Source organism: Colossoma macropomum, unplaced genomic scaffold (genome assembly GCF_904425465.1).
Source record: "Colossoma macropomum unplaced genomic scaffold, Colossoma_macropomum, whole genome shotgun sequence".
Classification (NCBI taxonomy): domain Eukaryota; kingdom Metazoa; phylum Chordata; class Actinopteri; order Characiformes; family Serrasalmidae; genus Colossoma; species Colossoma macropomum.
Window position 1 is genome coordinate 28,378,076 of NW_023494794.1, and position 16,587 is coordinate 28,394,662.

Below are 16,587 nucleotides of genomic sequence, written 5' to 3' on the forward strand. Positions count from 1 at the left end.
ATAAAAATTAATAGATCAATAAATTAAACCTTATATAAATTATTGTCTGTATTTACTTATAGGTCTATTTAGTAATTTCCCCTCCTTACTAATTTTTGTATTTATTTTTTGTTATGTTTCTTTATTAACATTTTTTTCTTTTTTTATTCATTTATTTCCATAACTACTCATTTCTATATTTATTTATTTCCCCATTTTTTTTTATTTCTGTATTTCCTTGTCCTTATTATATAATAAAGGGGTTGTCAATCAATGATGTCACGGCATCTTAATATTCCTATTGGTTGATCGATATCAGATTCTGTAGATCGATTGTTCATGTCTTGCTCTATCAACGGTAACTGAGGACAAGACAGTACAGTAACGGCTGTTTACAGACAGCAGACAGTGAGAGATCAGAGAGTCTCGGCTGATCTGTCTGAAAATGCAGGTACAGATTATTGACTCTTCTGTTGGAGGTTGTGGGGACAGTTTGCTCCATTTTGCTGATCTGCTGATACAGAGTTTGACCTGTAGGGTCAGAGCTTCGGAGGAGGTGGTTCAGCGTCTTTTTCTGCAAAATTCAGATCACACCCAGACATTCGGACGCCACTCTCACATACGGCCTGAAAGCCAGTGGAAGTTATTTATCGGCAGATCTGTCTGTCCATGACATTGCAGCTCTTTATTGACAGTTTAATCAACTCTTCTCCTCCTGGGCTTGATTACTATGCCTGAACGTGAAAAACACGCCCCCTCATTATCATATGAACGAAGAAATATAGAATTAAATAAATGAGTTAAATAAAAAAAATAAATAAATTATAACATGAATCAATAAATAAAATTAACAATTGTTAAAAATATAGATACAGAAAAAATATATAAAAACAGCATTAATAAAAAAATACAGAAAATTTTTTTGAAAAATATGGAACTGTAGAAAAAGGAAATATGTGTATAATTACAATCAGAATGATCAATCCTGAAAGAATGAGCAGAACTCCGGCGCACTCGCGTCTTTCGTCGTCGTCAGTACAATTAGCCTACTTTATTCTCAAAACATTGCGAGTTTATTCTTGTAACTTTACTACTTTATTCTTTAATGTTCTTTATTCAGCTCTGAATGCCTGTGGACGTCATTGTTCACCGAGTATATTGAACTATGCAGCCTGTTACTGCATAAAACACATGGTTAAAACAGAAGTTAAGACACTTCTGGGTTTTATCTTAAAGTTAGGATGTTTGTGTAATACTGTTTTCCATCAACTTTCTTCCATTAACATTTGTCTTATAAGTTTTTATATGTCACGCTGATAATGGTAAAATAGTGCCAAATTTGAAAAAATACATGTTTTGTGTACTATTTTTTCCATACAATGCCCTGTATGTACCTCTCCGCCCCGCATGCCTTTTGTGTCGTCTGGGTTGCCGTTGCTGCGTCACACAGTCAGCAAAACTCAGAGCTTATGTGAGTAACGTTATTCATCAGAGGAGCTGTGATGGATCACAGTTCCATCTTGCTGGTTAATAGTTCAGACTGGTGGTGAACTGTGCTGTACCAGGAGCAAAAATAAATGGAGTAAGTACAGTAGGGTGTGTTTTTTCAGTTGCTGTTACAAGTACCAAACTCCTGAAGTTGTTTTGATGCTACACACAAATAGCTACCAAAGTCGAACAACCATACTGACGGAGACCAACTTACTCAAGACCAGTGAAGAAATGCACAGCGGATTTCTTCAAATGCTGCTAAAGAAAACCGCTTTTCCCTCTGTTGTATTGTCCACCACAGAAACTGGAACCAAGGTAAGAAACGTTTGTGAGTGAAATAATTTAATCACTGTACACACATCAGTGTTAGCTGTTAGCTTACAGACTGTCTGAAGGAGTCCACGAAATAAAATAACTACCTGCCTCGCTGTGCTGCCTCATAAACTGGTGAGCAGGGTAGGAAGTAGTTTGTTGTTGACACCGTCTGCTTTCATTTGCGCCGGTCAGTTCAGCCTCTTTCTTTCTCTCTCTGTCTCCTTAAAGCCGCTGCAACTCATTTGTGTGTTCTGGTTCAAATTCATATGGCTTCAAATTCTGGAAACACACCTCCTCGAAGTCTTCTGTAAAAATAAACCGTAAACAAAAGCTGCTCCTGGCATAGCCGTTGAACAGCTGTAGCTACAGGCTAGTAACTACGAAAGCACATTAGCTCGCGCGCATTGATCTCAGTTGAGAATATGGTTTTGAGAGGAAACATGGAAGTGATCCTGGAGTTAATACTACTAGTTTATACTAAAAATACATGTTAGTATAAAATAAACATAAAACTTTATAACAAAACTATCACAAAATAATGTCTCAGGTATGAGGCAGTGCATTCATAACCATTTTGTGTAATAACTTAACGGGGTGTAGCTTTTAGTGCCATTAAATGCTTCGGACGTCTGGTTCCTAGTGCTAAAATGGTGAATAATTCTGAATCTGTAAATTTCTCTAGAAAGGCGCATTTCACACCGAACCATTCCGAATGATTTTGTTTACATCTAAACCACTGATGGAGTAATTTAGCAAAATCTGTGGAGTTCCCCTTTAAGCACAATAGAATAGAGACACATCGCAAAGGAGAAAGTTCAAACAGCAACGGTGGAAATGATGTTTACAACACAGTCAAACACAACAAGCAGGGAGGTACCGATACAGCCCACTGAAAACGAGAGAAAGGAGGTTTAAAAAGAGGAAAAAACAGTCAAGTAAAGCATACAGAGCACAAGGGAGCAAAGAGAAGTTAAGAAAGGACAGAGATATGGATGTATACAGTTTTTTAACCTTTCTATATTTTTCACATATTTTACAGTGGCTTAAAATAGTTGGTAAAGTATGTAAGACTGCGGTGAAGAAGGGAGTACAGCCACTCACCTTACAAGTGTGTATATAATATTTAGTATAATAATATTTAAAGTAGATTATATCACTGCAAGTAAAAGGAGGAATGTTATCAATTTTTAATGATTACCAAGCACGATTATCGGAAAAAACAAGTGTACATATGAGTATTTAAAAATAGATGGTCAGCAGTTTGTCACATTGGTCACATTTTTGTCCAAGAAATGAATATCACCAACTCTTAGAGAAGTACAATCGCAGAAAAACCAAAGTCATTTTGAGTCATTTCTTTTGGTCCATTCATCATGAAACGTAAAGAACAGGCATTTTCAAATTATATTAAAAACTGAAAAATGACAGCTGTGATATTTTGCCACACCCTTTTTCTTCAAATAGTAATTTTATACTTGTATATGTTACTCTACTGTCATAACAATCAGCTTTAAAAATGTATTTTTTCCCTGTGTTGTTTTCTAATATTTTATACTAATCCTGTTTGCTTTCCGGTGTCGACCAGAGGAGGATGGGTTCCCCTTTTTTAATTCTTGGTTCCTCTCAAGGTTTCTTCCTCTTGCTCTTAGGGAGTTTTTCCTTGCCACTGTCGCCACTGGCGACGCTCATGGGGGATCGGACCTGGATTTTTCTGTAAAGCTGCTTTGTGACAACACCTGTTGTAAAAAGCGCTTTATAAATAAACTTTAAAATGAACTTAGATTTTCTATTAATGGTAATAACCCTGTTGTTCCACAATAAAGAGCTGTGTGGTGAAAACCTGTGGGTAAATTAATTTTACCATAATATAAAGCTTGTTTGTGGAAGTCAGACAGTTATGGTCACTTTCTGGTGGACCAAATCAAACCCTCTTACCAGCCTCACTTTGGGCAGCTCTGGTCTACATCGTTTATCCCTCTTTATACCATGCAAATTTATTTGTTTATTTTATTGCATGGATTATGATTTTGTATTATTAATAATATTATTGTATTATTGTTTGTCTCTTATTTGCTTATTTATTTTTGGTGTTCATATGCATTTATATTCACTTTAAGGTACTATTTTTACAGATATCCTAAAAAAGATAATGATTAGTTTTTTTGGCTCTAGATGTTTATTATTAACAGTGTTTATATACAACATCAAACGCTTACTTCAGAAAAGTGTAATTTCCGTTTTCATAAGATGATGCTTAATGTGAGGTTAGTATTGTTTGATTTAGGTTTGCAAAAACAGCGAAATTCCTTAGAAAGAAACAAATATTTACCGTAATATCCACCATAAAGCAAATATCCAATAATCTGAAAGCGAAAGTGAATAAAAACTAAACTAAAACTGTTGCTTTTCAGAACATAGAAGCTAAAACTATTAATGCACTCATAAGACCAACTGAAACTGAGCTAAAATTCATCAAAATTAAATGAAAATAAAAAGTGCTGAACATTTCAGAGCTATAATAACTCTGCTTCACCCAGAGTCACACAGTTTAAGTGATCCCAAAACAACCAAGAACCCGGCGTAAAGAGGCTGAGTGAATGTGGTGTGTACGGTGTGTAGGAGGGTCATTGTGTCAGAGACGCTGTAGAAGGACAGAATTCCTGCACTGTGATCCACATACACTCCAATTCTGGAGGGCAGTGGGGCTGAGAGCTTGGTCTCAATGCTGTTGTGATAGAAAGAGAGAGAAGAAGAGCCACACTGCAGACTCCAGGACTGACTGTTGTGTCCAAACTCACACTCATCACCCCGTCCTTTTCTGCTGATTCCTTTATATGAGACTGATATGGACACAGAACCCCCCCCGCTGCTCCTCTCAACCTCCCAGTAACAGCGTCCAGTCAGACTCTCCTTACACAACACCTGATACTTTGAGTCAAATCTCTCTGGATGACTGGAGTATTTATGTAATCCCTCTCTCCACCTCACCACTCTGTTCTTCTCAGACAGGCCGAGGAAATTATTTATTGTGTCGAGATCCAGAGTCAGCTGACGAAAATCTAAAAATTAAAAAAAAAAAAATTGTGTTTATTAACAAAATGTATACATTCTGAAAGACAAACACACCTGGACTAAGATACATTCACACTAGAGCTGAACCAAACATTTAACATCATTGATAATGATGATAAATATTTCTGTGGCCATATGAGCAAATAGAAAAACAACCTGGTATTAAAATGGAGGATAAAACATGTACACAAAGATGGTTCTACAAGGGTTCTTTAGTATAGGCAACAGGCCATGAGTTCTACATAGAACCATTTGCATGCTTAAATGGTTCTTTACATGGTAAAATTGTTCATCAGATGGGTGGAGAATGTGTTGTAAAGGGTTCTATATAGCACCAAAAAGGGTTCTTCATGCTTGTAACACTAGCAGAATCTTTTTTGGTGCTATACAGAACCATATGTAACACATTCTCCATCCATCTGAAGAACAATTTCACCAACCATTTAAACATGTTAAATTGAACTACAACCTTTCCTAAAAACCCTTGAAGAATCATCTTTTTTTAAGTGTGTAGAGCCAATCAGTGCAGAGCTCATTTACATGTTTCAGTCTTAAAGGTGCAATAACAAAAACAGCCTGTCTAATTCAGAGGGACACACAGACTCCGGAAAATGGTCATGAAAATTAATTCAGACTGTTTCTGATATATAAATCCACACACACAAGAAGTCCAACATACGCAAACCTGAATTAGTTTTTCATGGAAACACATCGTTACCTTCGACCACCGGAAAAGAAAAGGTGCTGGTGTCGAAGCAGCAGTAGGGTCAGTCAATTGACAATGCTGAAGTTAGCTGTTTTTCTGGCAAACAAAGTAAAAAAAATGGCAGTGCAGTGTACAATTATTTGCTAACACAAACCGAGCACCTGACTGGTTAGCCTGAAGAGCTAGAACATTAATCTATCATTTATTGATATACAACAATGTGATTGTTTATTATTATATCACGTAGTGCAAAATTACAAGATGGCTGTGAGGTGTCTGGATGGATCAGATGTGAGCAAAGCAGAATGATGGTTAAAACGTTTAATAAAGGGACCAACCAGCGACAGAATCCAGAAACAGGCGAGGGTCATACACAGGCTAATGGGTATGTACAGGACAGGTCAGGCACAAAGTCAAAAAGGCAGACAAAAAGGTCAAAAAACAATCAAGGCAAAAACAGAGTCAAAAGGGTCAGACAGAAGACGTAAACAAGAAACCAAAAGCAAACTCACAAAAAAGGAAAACCAGTGCTAACGAACAGCTCAGTAATGAACAGCAGGCTGAAACATTACTTCACAAAGACCTAGATTAAAAGTCCGGGATTTATACTAACTCTAATGGAACACATGACAAGGGAAACAGGTGAAAGCAGTCAGTAATCAGGAGTAGCTGAACGTGGATAGGTTGGCTGTACATAGGCTGGAGCCATGTGACCTCCCAGAGTTCTCAATAAAGTGAGGAGCAGAGGTTTCAGTGGAGCCAGGGAGAGGTGTGATACAAGCTTGAACAAAGTCCCAAGGTTTTTTTACCCTGGTGGTAATTTAGCTCTTGGTGAACAGAGCTTCAGTTTGTCAAAAATTTAATCATCACAGCTCTGCATTTACAGGCTACATTAAAGCCTATTAATCAACTATTATTAATAGATTCTTTCACATGAATAATTGACTATAAAAACATTATTTTTTGCAGCCTCAGTGTTTTACAGGTTTTCTAATGTCTACCAACATGGCTAAATGCACATTAATAGTTAAACTATCTTTCTATGTGGGTGCATGTGTGTTTTGTACATACACTTCAGAAAATCTTCTCTGGTCTTTGGCGCTGAAGGTGAAATCACTCGACTTGCAGCAGCTGTGGAACCTGAAACAAAAAGGTCAGACAGAATGAGTGAGACAGACCCCCCACTCTCCACCCAGACAGAGAGCAGAAAGCAGAAGATTTACAGTAAAGCAGCGGTGGTGGTATGATAGGGTCCAGCAGGCATGTATGTCAGTGGCTCACCCAGAATAACCTCTCAAATGCGCTGAACACAAAACAGGAGTTTTCACTACTGATGTATGAGGGGAAAATCTGCAGTAGAACATGAAGGGTTTATCTTGGTGGTGTGAACACTGGGTTGGGTTTTGTTCCTTTTTTGCTGTGATTTGTGTTTCAACTTGAATGTATTGTAGTGTCATTTCGTGGTGAATTGCTGTGCAGGGTGCTCTACGTGTGATTTAGGTGATTTGTGTGTTATTAGGTGTATTTTGTAACTGATTTTCTCCCAACCAAATGATTAGCCAACCAAATCGGACCCCGTATTAATGACAGAAGATTCAGCAGAAAGATAGAGGCGACGAAGGTGGAGACTTTTATTTTAAAAGGGGACCCGGGAGAGTGTGAAGCAGCGATTTCTGGGGAGCGACTGCCGACGGCACGGTGCAGTGAGGAAAGCAGGAAGCGGGTGGCTGCAAGAGCTGCGGCGTGGAGAGCACGTGAACGAAGTTGAGAGCTGTCACACGCAACAGAGAGGCCCGGTCACGACGAGAAGGAGCGAGAACGCGGTTGAAAGGGGCATCGCGTCTCGACGAAGGCACCAGCGTGTGGTAACGACAGCAGCGCCAGTGAGCGGGACAAATAGAGGGCCGAGGACCAGGCCCCACACCACAATTTTTGTGTCAAATGTTCATAATGAATAGACTAAAAGAAACAGTCCAAAATTACTTGGAAAAACGTTTAGTTCCATTACCTTACATTAAAAATAAAGTTTTTTTTTCCCCTGTAAAATTACCATTTTGGAGGTTTTGTTCCAACAACAGTGATTATAAATATGCTTGTTCTGTCACTGGATGGGGGATTTGGGGTGACTTTCTGGTGGACCAAATCAAATGTCTTCATTGGCCTCACTTTGGGCAGCTCTGGACCAGATTGTTTACTCCTCTTTATGTGTTTATCTTATTGTTTGAATTATTATTTGTTGTGTTCTTATTGTAGTATTATTTATTTTGTGTGGGTGCATGTGTGTTTTGTACATACTCTGCAGAAATTGTCGCCTGGTTTTTGTCCATGAGCATGCAATTATTCGTCCTGCAGCAGCTGTGGAACCTGAAACAAAACGTTCAGACAGAACATGTGAGATAGACCCCCCACTCTCCACCCAGACAGAGAGAAGAATGCAGAAGATCTACAATTAAACAGTGGTGGTGGTGTTATGATTGGGTCCAACAGGCACGTATGTCAGTGGCCCACCCAGAATAGCCTCTCACATGTGCTCAACACAAATACAGAAGGTTTCGCTACTGGTGTATGAGGGAAAATCTGCAGTAGAACATGACTCCGTCATGACTCCGAACTCCGTCACATCATTGCACCACCACAGTTACTACAGCATAAGCTTTATTTCGGCTACAGCTTCAACAAATCTTGATAAATTCAAAAAGAAATCCTGGGTCATACTGTGTTCCACGTTTTTGGTACTATCCACTTTTTGTTTTAGAAAGTCTGATTTAGGATTGTGGCAGCATCTTCATTTAAATTTAAAAAAAAAATTCTCTTCTTACAGACCATGATAAGGCTAAACCACTAAACATTCAGATGGTGAAGGAGGCGGTCACTGGTGGGAGGTAAAACTGTATCTAAAACTAGTCTTTATTAATTATTCAAATGGCCCATATTTTTCCCAGTCCATACAGTCCGTACATGGAAACTAAACTGCAATTTTGAATTGATTTTTTGTGATGTCATACATCCAACTATTGGGCTTGCAGCACTTTAACTCCGCCCGTTCAAACTTAAATTATATTAAGTGTTTCATTTTGGAATGCTTTTTAAATGAGGCACAATACAGAGCAGCCAATAAGTACAGAGCTTATTTACATATATCAGTCTTAAAGGCACAGTAACAAAATCAGCCTGTTTAATTTCAGGGCATAAACAGAAGTTGGAAAATGTAAAATTCATGTAAAAATGAATTCTCACTGTGTATCAAACCCATACACAAAAAAATACATCACAATAAAAATATTTCACTAAGGCTAGAAATGCAAAAAAAGGTACAACACCTTATTCGCTTTCTCTTACTTTGAGGTAATTTTGAGTATTTCTGTGTGTATTACAAATTTATTATTATTATTTATTGGCTGGATGACCAGGGTCCTTTCTGTGTGTTCTCCTGTGTCTGCGTGGGTTTCCTCCGGGTTTTCTTCCACAAACCAAAGACATGCAGGCTAATTGGACACGCTAAACTGCCCCTTGGTGTGAATGTGAGTGTGAACATACATGTCTGTGTGTCTGCCCTGCGATGGACAGGCCAGTGTTTCCTGGGATAGGCTCCAGCACCTCCCATGACCCAGTGGCTTAGACTGTGTGTGTGTTTTTTTTTCTTTGGTTTGTCAGTAATGAGATGAAGATTTCCATGCTTTTCTCAGCAGGAAGCTCCTCTTACTCTGTGCAGGGATTTCACTGAATTCCTTCTTGAATTGCTCTAGACGCTCTTTCAGATCAGAGAGAGATTTCCTCACTCCATCAAATGACTGCTGTGGATGGACAGAGAAGCTGGACGAGGCCTCAGATCCAGAAGAGACACAGAGAGACTGGAAACTCTACAGAGAGAAAAAAAATAGAATAAGAGTAATCAAACACACTATTTTTCTAATCCTGTCCAGACAGTCCTTCTAATGAGTGAATTCAGCTACTTTGAGTTGCACTTATTACACCTATGAGCCTGAGCTCACCATGTCCAATGGCAAGCATGAGCTAGAGGCGTATAACGCCCCCCAGCATTGGGCTGTGGAGCAGTGGAACTGCGTTCTCTGGGGTGATGGAGCTCCATCCAGTATCTGAGTTGGAATGATCCAGAACTGACCATCCAACCATCAGTACCTGACCTCACTAATGTTCCAATATCTAGATTAAAGCCTTCCCAGAAGAGTAGAGGCTGTAACTGCTGAACAAACTAACTATTAACACCTTCATTTCAGAAGAAACTCTGGATGTCTCCAAACTTTTGGACGTATAATGGCTCTCAGACCAAATCAGATGAGTGACAGTTACCTGGAGGAAATGGATGTGATCCTCAGTTTGTGAAAGCTGCTCCAGCTCAGTGTTTCTCCTCTTTAGATCAGCAATCTCCTGCTCCAGGTTCTCCAGCAGTTCTTCAGTTTGACTCAGCTCAGCCTTCTCCTGAGCTCTGATCAGCTCTGTTACCTCAGAGCGCTTCTTCTCAATGGAGCGGATCAGCTCAGTGAAGATCTTCTCACTGTCCTCCAGTGCTGCCTGTGCAGAGTGCTGTTAGGACAGAGAGAGAGAGAGAGAGAGAGAGAGTCCATTTAAAGATCAGCTATCCTTCACTCTCTTACTGTGACTGTACCTTAATCCAGTCCTCTGGAACCTCAGCCAGCTCACATTTTTGCTTTACCCCAACTCCCAGTTCTGCTGTGCAATCTCAAAAAAGCTCGTTCATGAAAGGTTCTTTAGTGAAAAAAATGGTTCTATATAGAACTCAAAGAACCCATTGCATGATTAAAGGGTTTTCTGCATTGTGAAATGGTTCTTCACATTCACTGAGAATGTGCTGTAGATGGTTCTATATAGAATCGGTTTGAAAAGAGCTATATATAGCACCAGAAAGGGTTCCACTATCGTTACAGGCCAAAAAAACCTTTTTGCTAAGAATGTACTAGGTACTCTCAATCTGTCCCAAAGTCTACACCAGCAGTTTGCGGTTTTGCCTAAGTGCACACTAATGTGTCATATTTCCAAATTTCTAAAGTTTCCAAGCTCTTATTAAGACTGTGGATGTGCGGATATGCATCATATTGTTTGTATCGTATATTTCTTTGAGAAACTGAAAATGAGTCTCCTGAAAAGAATGGAAGCTGTAATAAAAGGTAAAGAGTGACACACTGAACACTCAAACAGCTGTTATTAGACTTAGCTGTTGAGGATTCTGTGTTAAAGTCTCTGTTAAATATGTTTTCTGCTTTGTTCCTGACACTGTAAAATGAATAATCTGTACTTAATGTATTTAACTTTTGAATGGAAATTAAATAAATGAAGTGTCTTTGGCTTTTTCACAGTACTGTAGCTTGATTAGCTTCTTTTCATTCCCTCTTAAGGGTATGAGGTCTCCTCTTGTTAGAGCTTTTTATACCCTTGTAGCCCTGCAACCTTTCAGACGAGACATGAAAATGTCGAGCACTTTTTTCAAAGTCACAGAACACAAGTTTGAAGTCCACAGATCTCCACAGAGTCCACAGATCTGCAGCTCACAGCTCACCTTAATAGTGTTCACAGCCTGTTTCAGCTCCTGCAGCTTCTTCTCCTTCTCCTGGAGTCTCTGCTGAAACCTCCTCTCCAGCACCTTTAGCTCACTCTGAGGAGAAACACATTATACTGCTTATACTTAAGAATATGTTTTACATTAGATTTTGTTTCTGACAGTTAAACAACAGAAGTTATTAGTAAATAACTCCATTTACTCAGTTGCAGTTCTCAGTTCCATTCTCAAGTAACATTTACTGATTTTCAAATATTTCCTAGAATTAAACAAGGAATCTGTTATTTTACTCAGTTCCAGTTTAGTCTTTCACATTTAGTTATTCTTTCTTGTTGTTTTTCTTCCATTCCCATTACAAAAAGTAAGAAGGTAGTGTTAGGAGTCTCGCCCAAGGATTTTTATTGGTACAGTGCAGGATACTCATCCAGTGGGGAGATCAAACACCAGTCTACAGCGTGTAGGGCAAAGGTGCAATCAACTACACAATATCAACTTAACTCAACAGTGAACAGTTTACTAGTTATACATGTCTATGCCACTGATTAGTTTATAAAAGTACACTTTTAAGTAAACTACTAGTTACATAGTTACAAGTGTGTGTGTGTGTGTATATATATATATATATATATATATACACATACATATACACACACACACACACACACACACACATATATATATGTATATATATATATATATATACTTATATATATATATATATATATATATATAAATATATATATATATATTAGAGATGAAACGATATCAAAATTAAAATTCACGATTATCATGACCAAAATTATCACGATTATCGGTATTATCGCGATAATGTTCAAATGTTTTGAAAAGTAAAATAAGTAAAAAAATACATACTGATACACAAACTGAAACTCGTTTCACCAACTTTTATATTAACACAAATAGAACTGGCAGCAATATGCACTTTTTGTTTGCATAAACATTAAAAAATAAGGTCAATACATTTTTAGTATTACTTTTGTATTACTTACAATACTTGTAATACTCTATAAACAAAATAATAGCAAATGTATTATTATTACAGTTATTATTATTATTATTATTATTATTACTGTTATTATTCTTTTTCTTCTTCTTATTATTATTATTATTATTATTAATTACAATAAATAGGGATTTCCCTGCATAGAGAATTAAATTTCGACCAACTCTGAGGTGAGTCTTAATGGAAAATTACTACTTCTAAGAAGTGCTGCACTCGGGGGATTTCTGTCCGAACTGCATTTGCAGCATTATTGTGCCGTTGTGGCGCTGAACCCCTAATCAACACAGTGCACCAGGAAAAACAGCCAAAATCACAGAGGAATTGCGTGACCGCGCTGTGAGCTGCAGACAGTGTAGAACTCACAGTGTGTCTTCACCTGTGGAGCTGCTTCTCTAAAAGCATTTTAAAACTAAAACATAACTTAAAATCAACGCGCATCTGAGCTGCGGCAGAAACACTCCTGAAGTTTAATCTCTGAAACTCTGCTTTTCCTAAAATCAGCACACAGCGTTTACTCGCGCGGGGTCCCGTCCCAAAGCACACTATCTTCCCTATGTAGTGCACTTCGTGGATCATGAAATAGCAAATCCTTCACCCAAAGAGTGCGTGAAACGTTCGACTAAGTCATCTATAATCAACATTAACAACAGGTTACAAATTCCCTATTTAAAGCTCAGCTGCTTGTTAATAATGATCGTGTTTGTTTGAACAGTAGCGCTCTATGTAGGGGACACAGTGATTTGAGACGGTTTTATTCTCTTCTCAGAAAATAAACACTGCAAGCGAGACGAGAAAGGGGAGCTGCGCAGATTGAACCTCTGCAGCGTCTCGTTCAGGAGCTCGTGTGACTGTTAACTCAGAGCTCATTTTGGAGACACTGCTCCACAGAAATGTGTTAAAAGCTTTAGTTTCGATTCACAGTTGATTCACCGATTGTTTTTCTTTTTTTTTGACGCTAAAAGCTTCATTTTATATGATTAACGAACCATAAGCGCAAGTTAAACCACACAAACTGTGACATTTCTTCTATTTCCAAGTCCCCACAGACTTCTAGGTTAAAGTTAACCTTGCATTCTCTAAAAAGAAGCGGGTGGGGGTCGCGAAATGACTCCTAAAGTTTGATGTGTTGCCCCCTTTCACCGCTATTTTCTTTCGGCCTGTTCTGCAGACAGGGTGGTCATCTTCAATTAACTTTCCTTCTGCATCCTTATAAAACCCAAAATATGACCAAACGTCAGACTTGGTCTTCTTAGAAGGCTGAAATATCTCAGAATCTCCGAGTTTTCTCACCGCGGTAATCGACCGCGGTTTTAACGATACTTTAAAGTTCAAACGGTACTACTAACCGTCATTAATTTTACTGCGGTTTACCGTGAAACCGGTAACCGTTTCATCTCTACTGGACACCCCTGTTCTATAGCAAACCTGTAATTGGCATAGAAACTTTACATTATGTAGAATTCATATGTAGTATTGAAGTTTAAAGGTTCTTCAGAGAACTTAATGTGGTTCTTCTATGGTGTTACATCACTCTGGTGCTACCATTTATTTTAAAAAGCCTGTACTGTGAAGCCTGTAAGATGGGTGTTGGCTGGTCAAAAAATCATTGGCTAGTTTGATTCGTTCAGTGCTGACTGATAAAACAAAACAAACCCTGAAACTGCAACTTTTAAGGCCACCATGCAGCACAAAGCACATCTATAACATAGATTAAAACTTTAAACATAAAGAATTTATCACATTTGGTATCAGCTAACCAGCTCCCCAACTTGATGAAGTTGAAAAAAGGCAAGGCTAGCAACGTTAGCTGCTAGTATTAACAGACCTCACGGCTAGAAAAACCAGGACAGACCAGCATGGCTGGTCACCAGCAAAGCCAGCATATGTTGTGTTTGGCATGCTGGTACGCTGGTTGGCCAGCTAAACCAGCCCCTGATCAGCCCTAGACCAGCATGGAAGGTCTGTGCTGTTTTTTTTTTTTCAGGGCTGTACAGTGAAACAGTTTTAACTGCATTTGTGATGAAAATATATTCTGTGCAAAGATATCCATTCACTTGCAAGTGTGATTGTTTGCATTGTTTTTCCTAATCAGTGAGAGAAACATACTAACCGGAGAGTGCAATAAGAGACAACTCACAATCTAACTTATTGTATATTACGTTACTGTCATATCACAAACACAGCTAGCTTGCTTGGTGCCAAAGGAGTTATGTCAAGAATATGGACACATTGTCAAGGAAGCTTAGCACGGTTGTTTCTCCAGATAAGCTACCAATGATTAAACAGAGTAAGAAAAAATGTAAACGTATTTCTTGGTTTAATGTTACCTTGACCATCCAGCATCTTGGCATGTCGTCCACCAAGGAGAAAAGACCCAGTTTCGAGGACAATAAATCACTCTCAGTATCTAAAATGTCACCAGTTACAGCTAGTGTTAGCTCAAATGCTAGCACAGCTGACCGCTTTCTCAGCCGACACAAACATTTACAACCCACCAGCACTAGTACTTATAAAAGTAAGTGTACAGCCCTGACTATGGCTCTGGTTTTATTTAGTGCGGTAACTGTAAAATGCTGAGTACTGTGCTGTGGTGCTCGGATTTCTGCAGTTATCTGGCTATTCAAATTGTCATGTAAACAGCACACTCCGATTTCTTAGATCAGAGTAAGGTCTAGAAATCTGATTAAGAAATCAGATAGACAGAGCTGGATCTTATCTTAGTAATCAGATTTCTCAGTGCATGTAAACTCTTACTCTGATTTCTTTCGGATTTCTCAGTCTAAGCATGTGCGAAAACAGACTCTGGTACCAAAAAAAGCGAGCTGCAGCAAAACACTTTTGGAGCAACGCTAAAACCAATTACATTCTTGACGAAATTAAGGATTTAAATTTGTTACTTCTAGATGTGTATGTTACCTCTCACCTGTTTCTGGGCTCTTTCTGCTACAGCTGGAACTGTATCGTGACCTTTGTGTTCATGCATCGTACACAAGTAGCAAATACAGCTCTGGTCAGTGCGGCAGTAGATCTCGATCAGTTTGTCGTGTTGAGAGCAGATCTTCTGTTGTAGCTGATTGGACACTTTGACCAACTTGTGCTTTTTCAAACCAGGAACTTCAAGGTGAGGCTTAAGATGATCTTCACAAAAGGAGGCCAAACACATCAGACAGGATTTGACAGCTTTCAGTTTTCTCCCAGTGCAGAAATCACACTCCACATCTCCAGGTCCAGCAGGAGGAGCAGCTTGATGTTCTATCTTCAGTTTCTCCAACATTTCAGCTATAAAGTAGTTTCTGCGTAGAACAGGCCTCGGAGTGAAGGTCTCTCTGCACTGGGGGCAGCTGTAGACCCCCCTCTGATCCTCCTGATCCCAGCAGCCATTAATGCACAGCATACAGAAACTGTGTCCACAGGGAACGGTCACTGGATCATTTGGCAGATGCAGACAGACTGGACAGATAAACCGATACTGATCTTCCGAAATACCAGTTTCTGCCATTTTCCTGAATGGTCAGACTGAGAGAAAGAGAGAGAGAGAGAGAGAGAGAGAGAGGGAGAGAGCAGCACTCTGAAATCAGTTTCATTCCCTCTGAACTGAGAGACTTCCTGGTTCAGTGTTCCTTAAACTATGAAAGGAGGAGAAAGAGGAGGAGAAGGAGGAGAAATGGCAAGCAGTTTTACTTTTCAATTCACAATTTCTTGATATCAGGATATAGTATTAGTGAAAACATGAAATCTGAAACAGAAAAAAATCCTAGTGTGGATTAGATTTTAGCACATGATAATATGGTATGGTAACTCAAGTTTTACCATTAAAATTCAATTCTGACATGTTGAAATTCTGACTATTACATGTTTAAATTGATTTTAGATTGCTAGAAAAAAATGAATTGTGTGCAAATTGAATTATTTCATGTAAATATAGAAAGTCTTTTATGTACCAGTTCAGTTTTCAGTGGTAATAAATCTTGGTGGAATTGTTGCAGACAAAACAGAATACAAATAGAAAACAAATAATACAAATAAATCAGTGGCTCTTTGTTAGACATATTATGCCCTGTTTGGGGACACAAGACATATTTTAACACCTACGTAAAGCACTAACCTGCTAGCAGAATCAGCATGGACTCGTATAGCCGGACTCCACCAAAACAGACATGTGTTTTGGAAGCTGATATGCTGGTCAACGAGAAAAACCAGATTAGATAAGCATGGAATTCAAAGTGCGTCACATCTAAGTTACACAAATGCAGTGCAGAGAGAGACAGCAAGGAGCTGATATTTTAATTGTAATCATACCCACCTTCAGCTATGTTAGCCTAATGGAGCAAAAGCTAACCATGCACACTCTGTTATGCCTTTTTTTGTAGAAGTTTGAACATTGTGTACATCAATTCTGTGAATTATTGCTTTATCTGGCTAAAAACAGTGATGAGTTTTGCTAGCCTTTAGCATGTTAACCAG

General features: G+C 38.6%; 2 protein-coding genes across 2 annotated transcripts; both read right to left on the reverse strand.

The window, feature by feature from the left end:
* Window positions 1–3,509: 3,509 nt before the first annotated feature.
* Window positions 3,510–5,624, reverse strand: LOC118814612 (tripartite motif-containing protein 16-like protein; the record flags this gene model as incomplete). The annotated part of the gene is made up of 2 exons (XM_036580310.1): window positions 3,510–4,844; window positions 5,576–5,624. Coding segments are annotated over 2 exons (579 nt in total), but the record flags the coding sequence as incomplete, so codon positions are not given.
* Window positions 5,625–6,590: 966 nt separating this feature from the next.
* Window positions 6,591–16,265, reverse strand: LOC118814614 (E3 ubiquitin-protein ligase TRIM47-like). The gene is made up of 7 exons (XM_036580311.1): window positions 16,229–16,265; window positions 15,047–15,749; window positions 11,100–11,195; window positions 9,875–10,108; window positions 9,267–9,423; window positions 7,859–7,927; window positions 6,591–6,703 (listed from the first exon to the last, which is right to left on the reverse strand). Exons 2-7 carry the CDS (start codon window positions 15,620–15,622, stop codon window positions 6,591–6,593), a joined length of 1,245 nt encoding a protein of 414 aa, XP_036436204.1. The 5' UTR covers window positions 15,623–15,749; window positions 16,229–16,265.
* Between the last annotated feature and the right edge of the window lie 322 nt (window positions 16,266–16,587).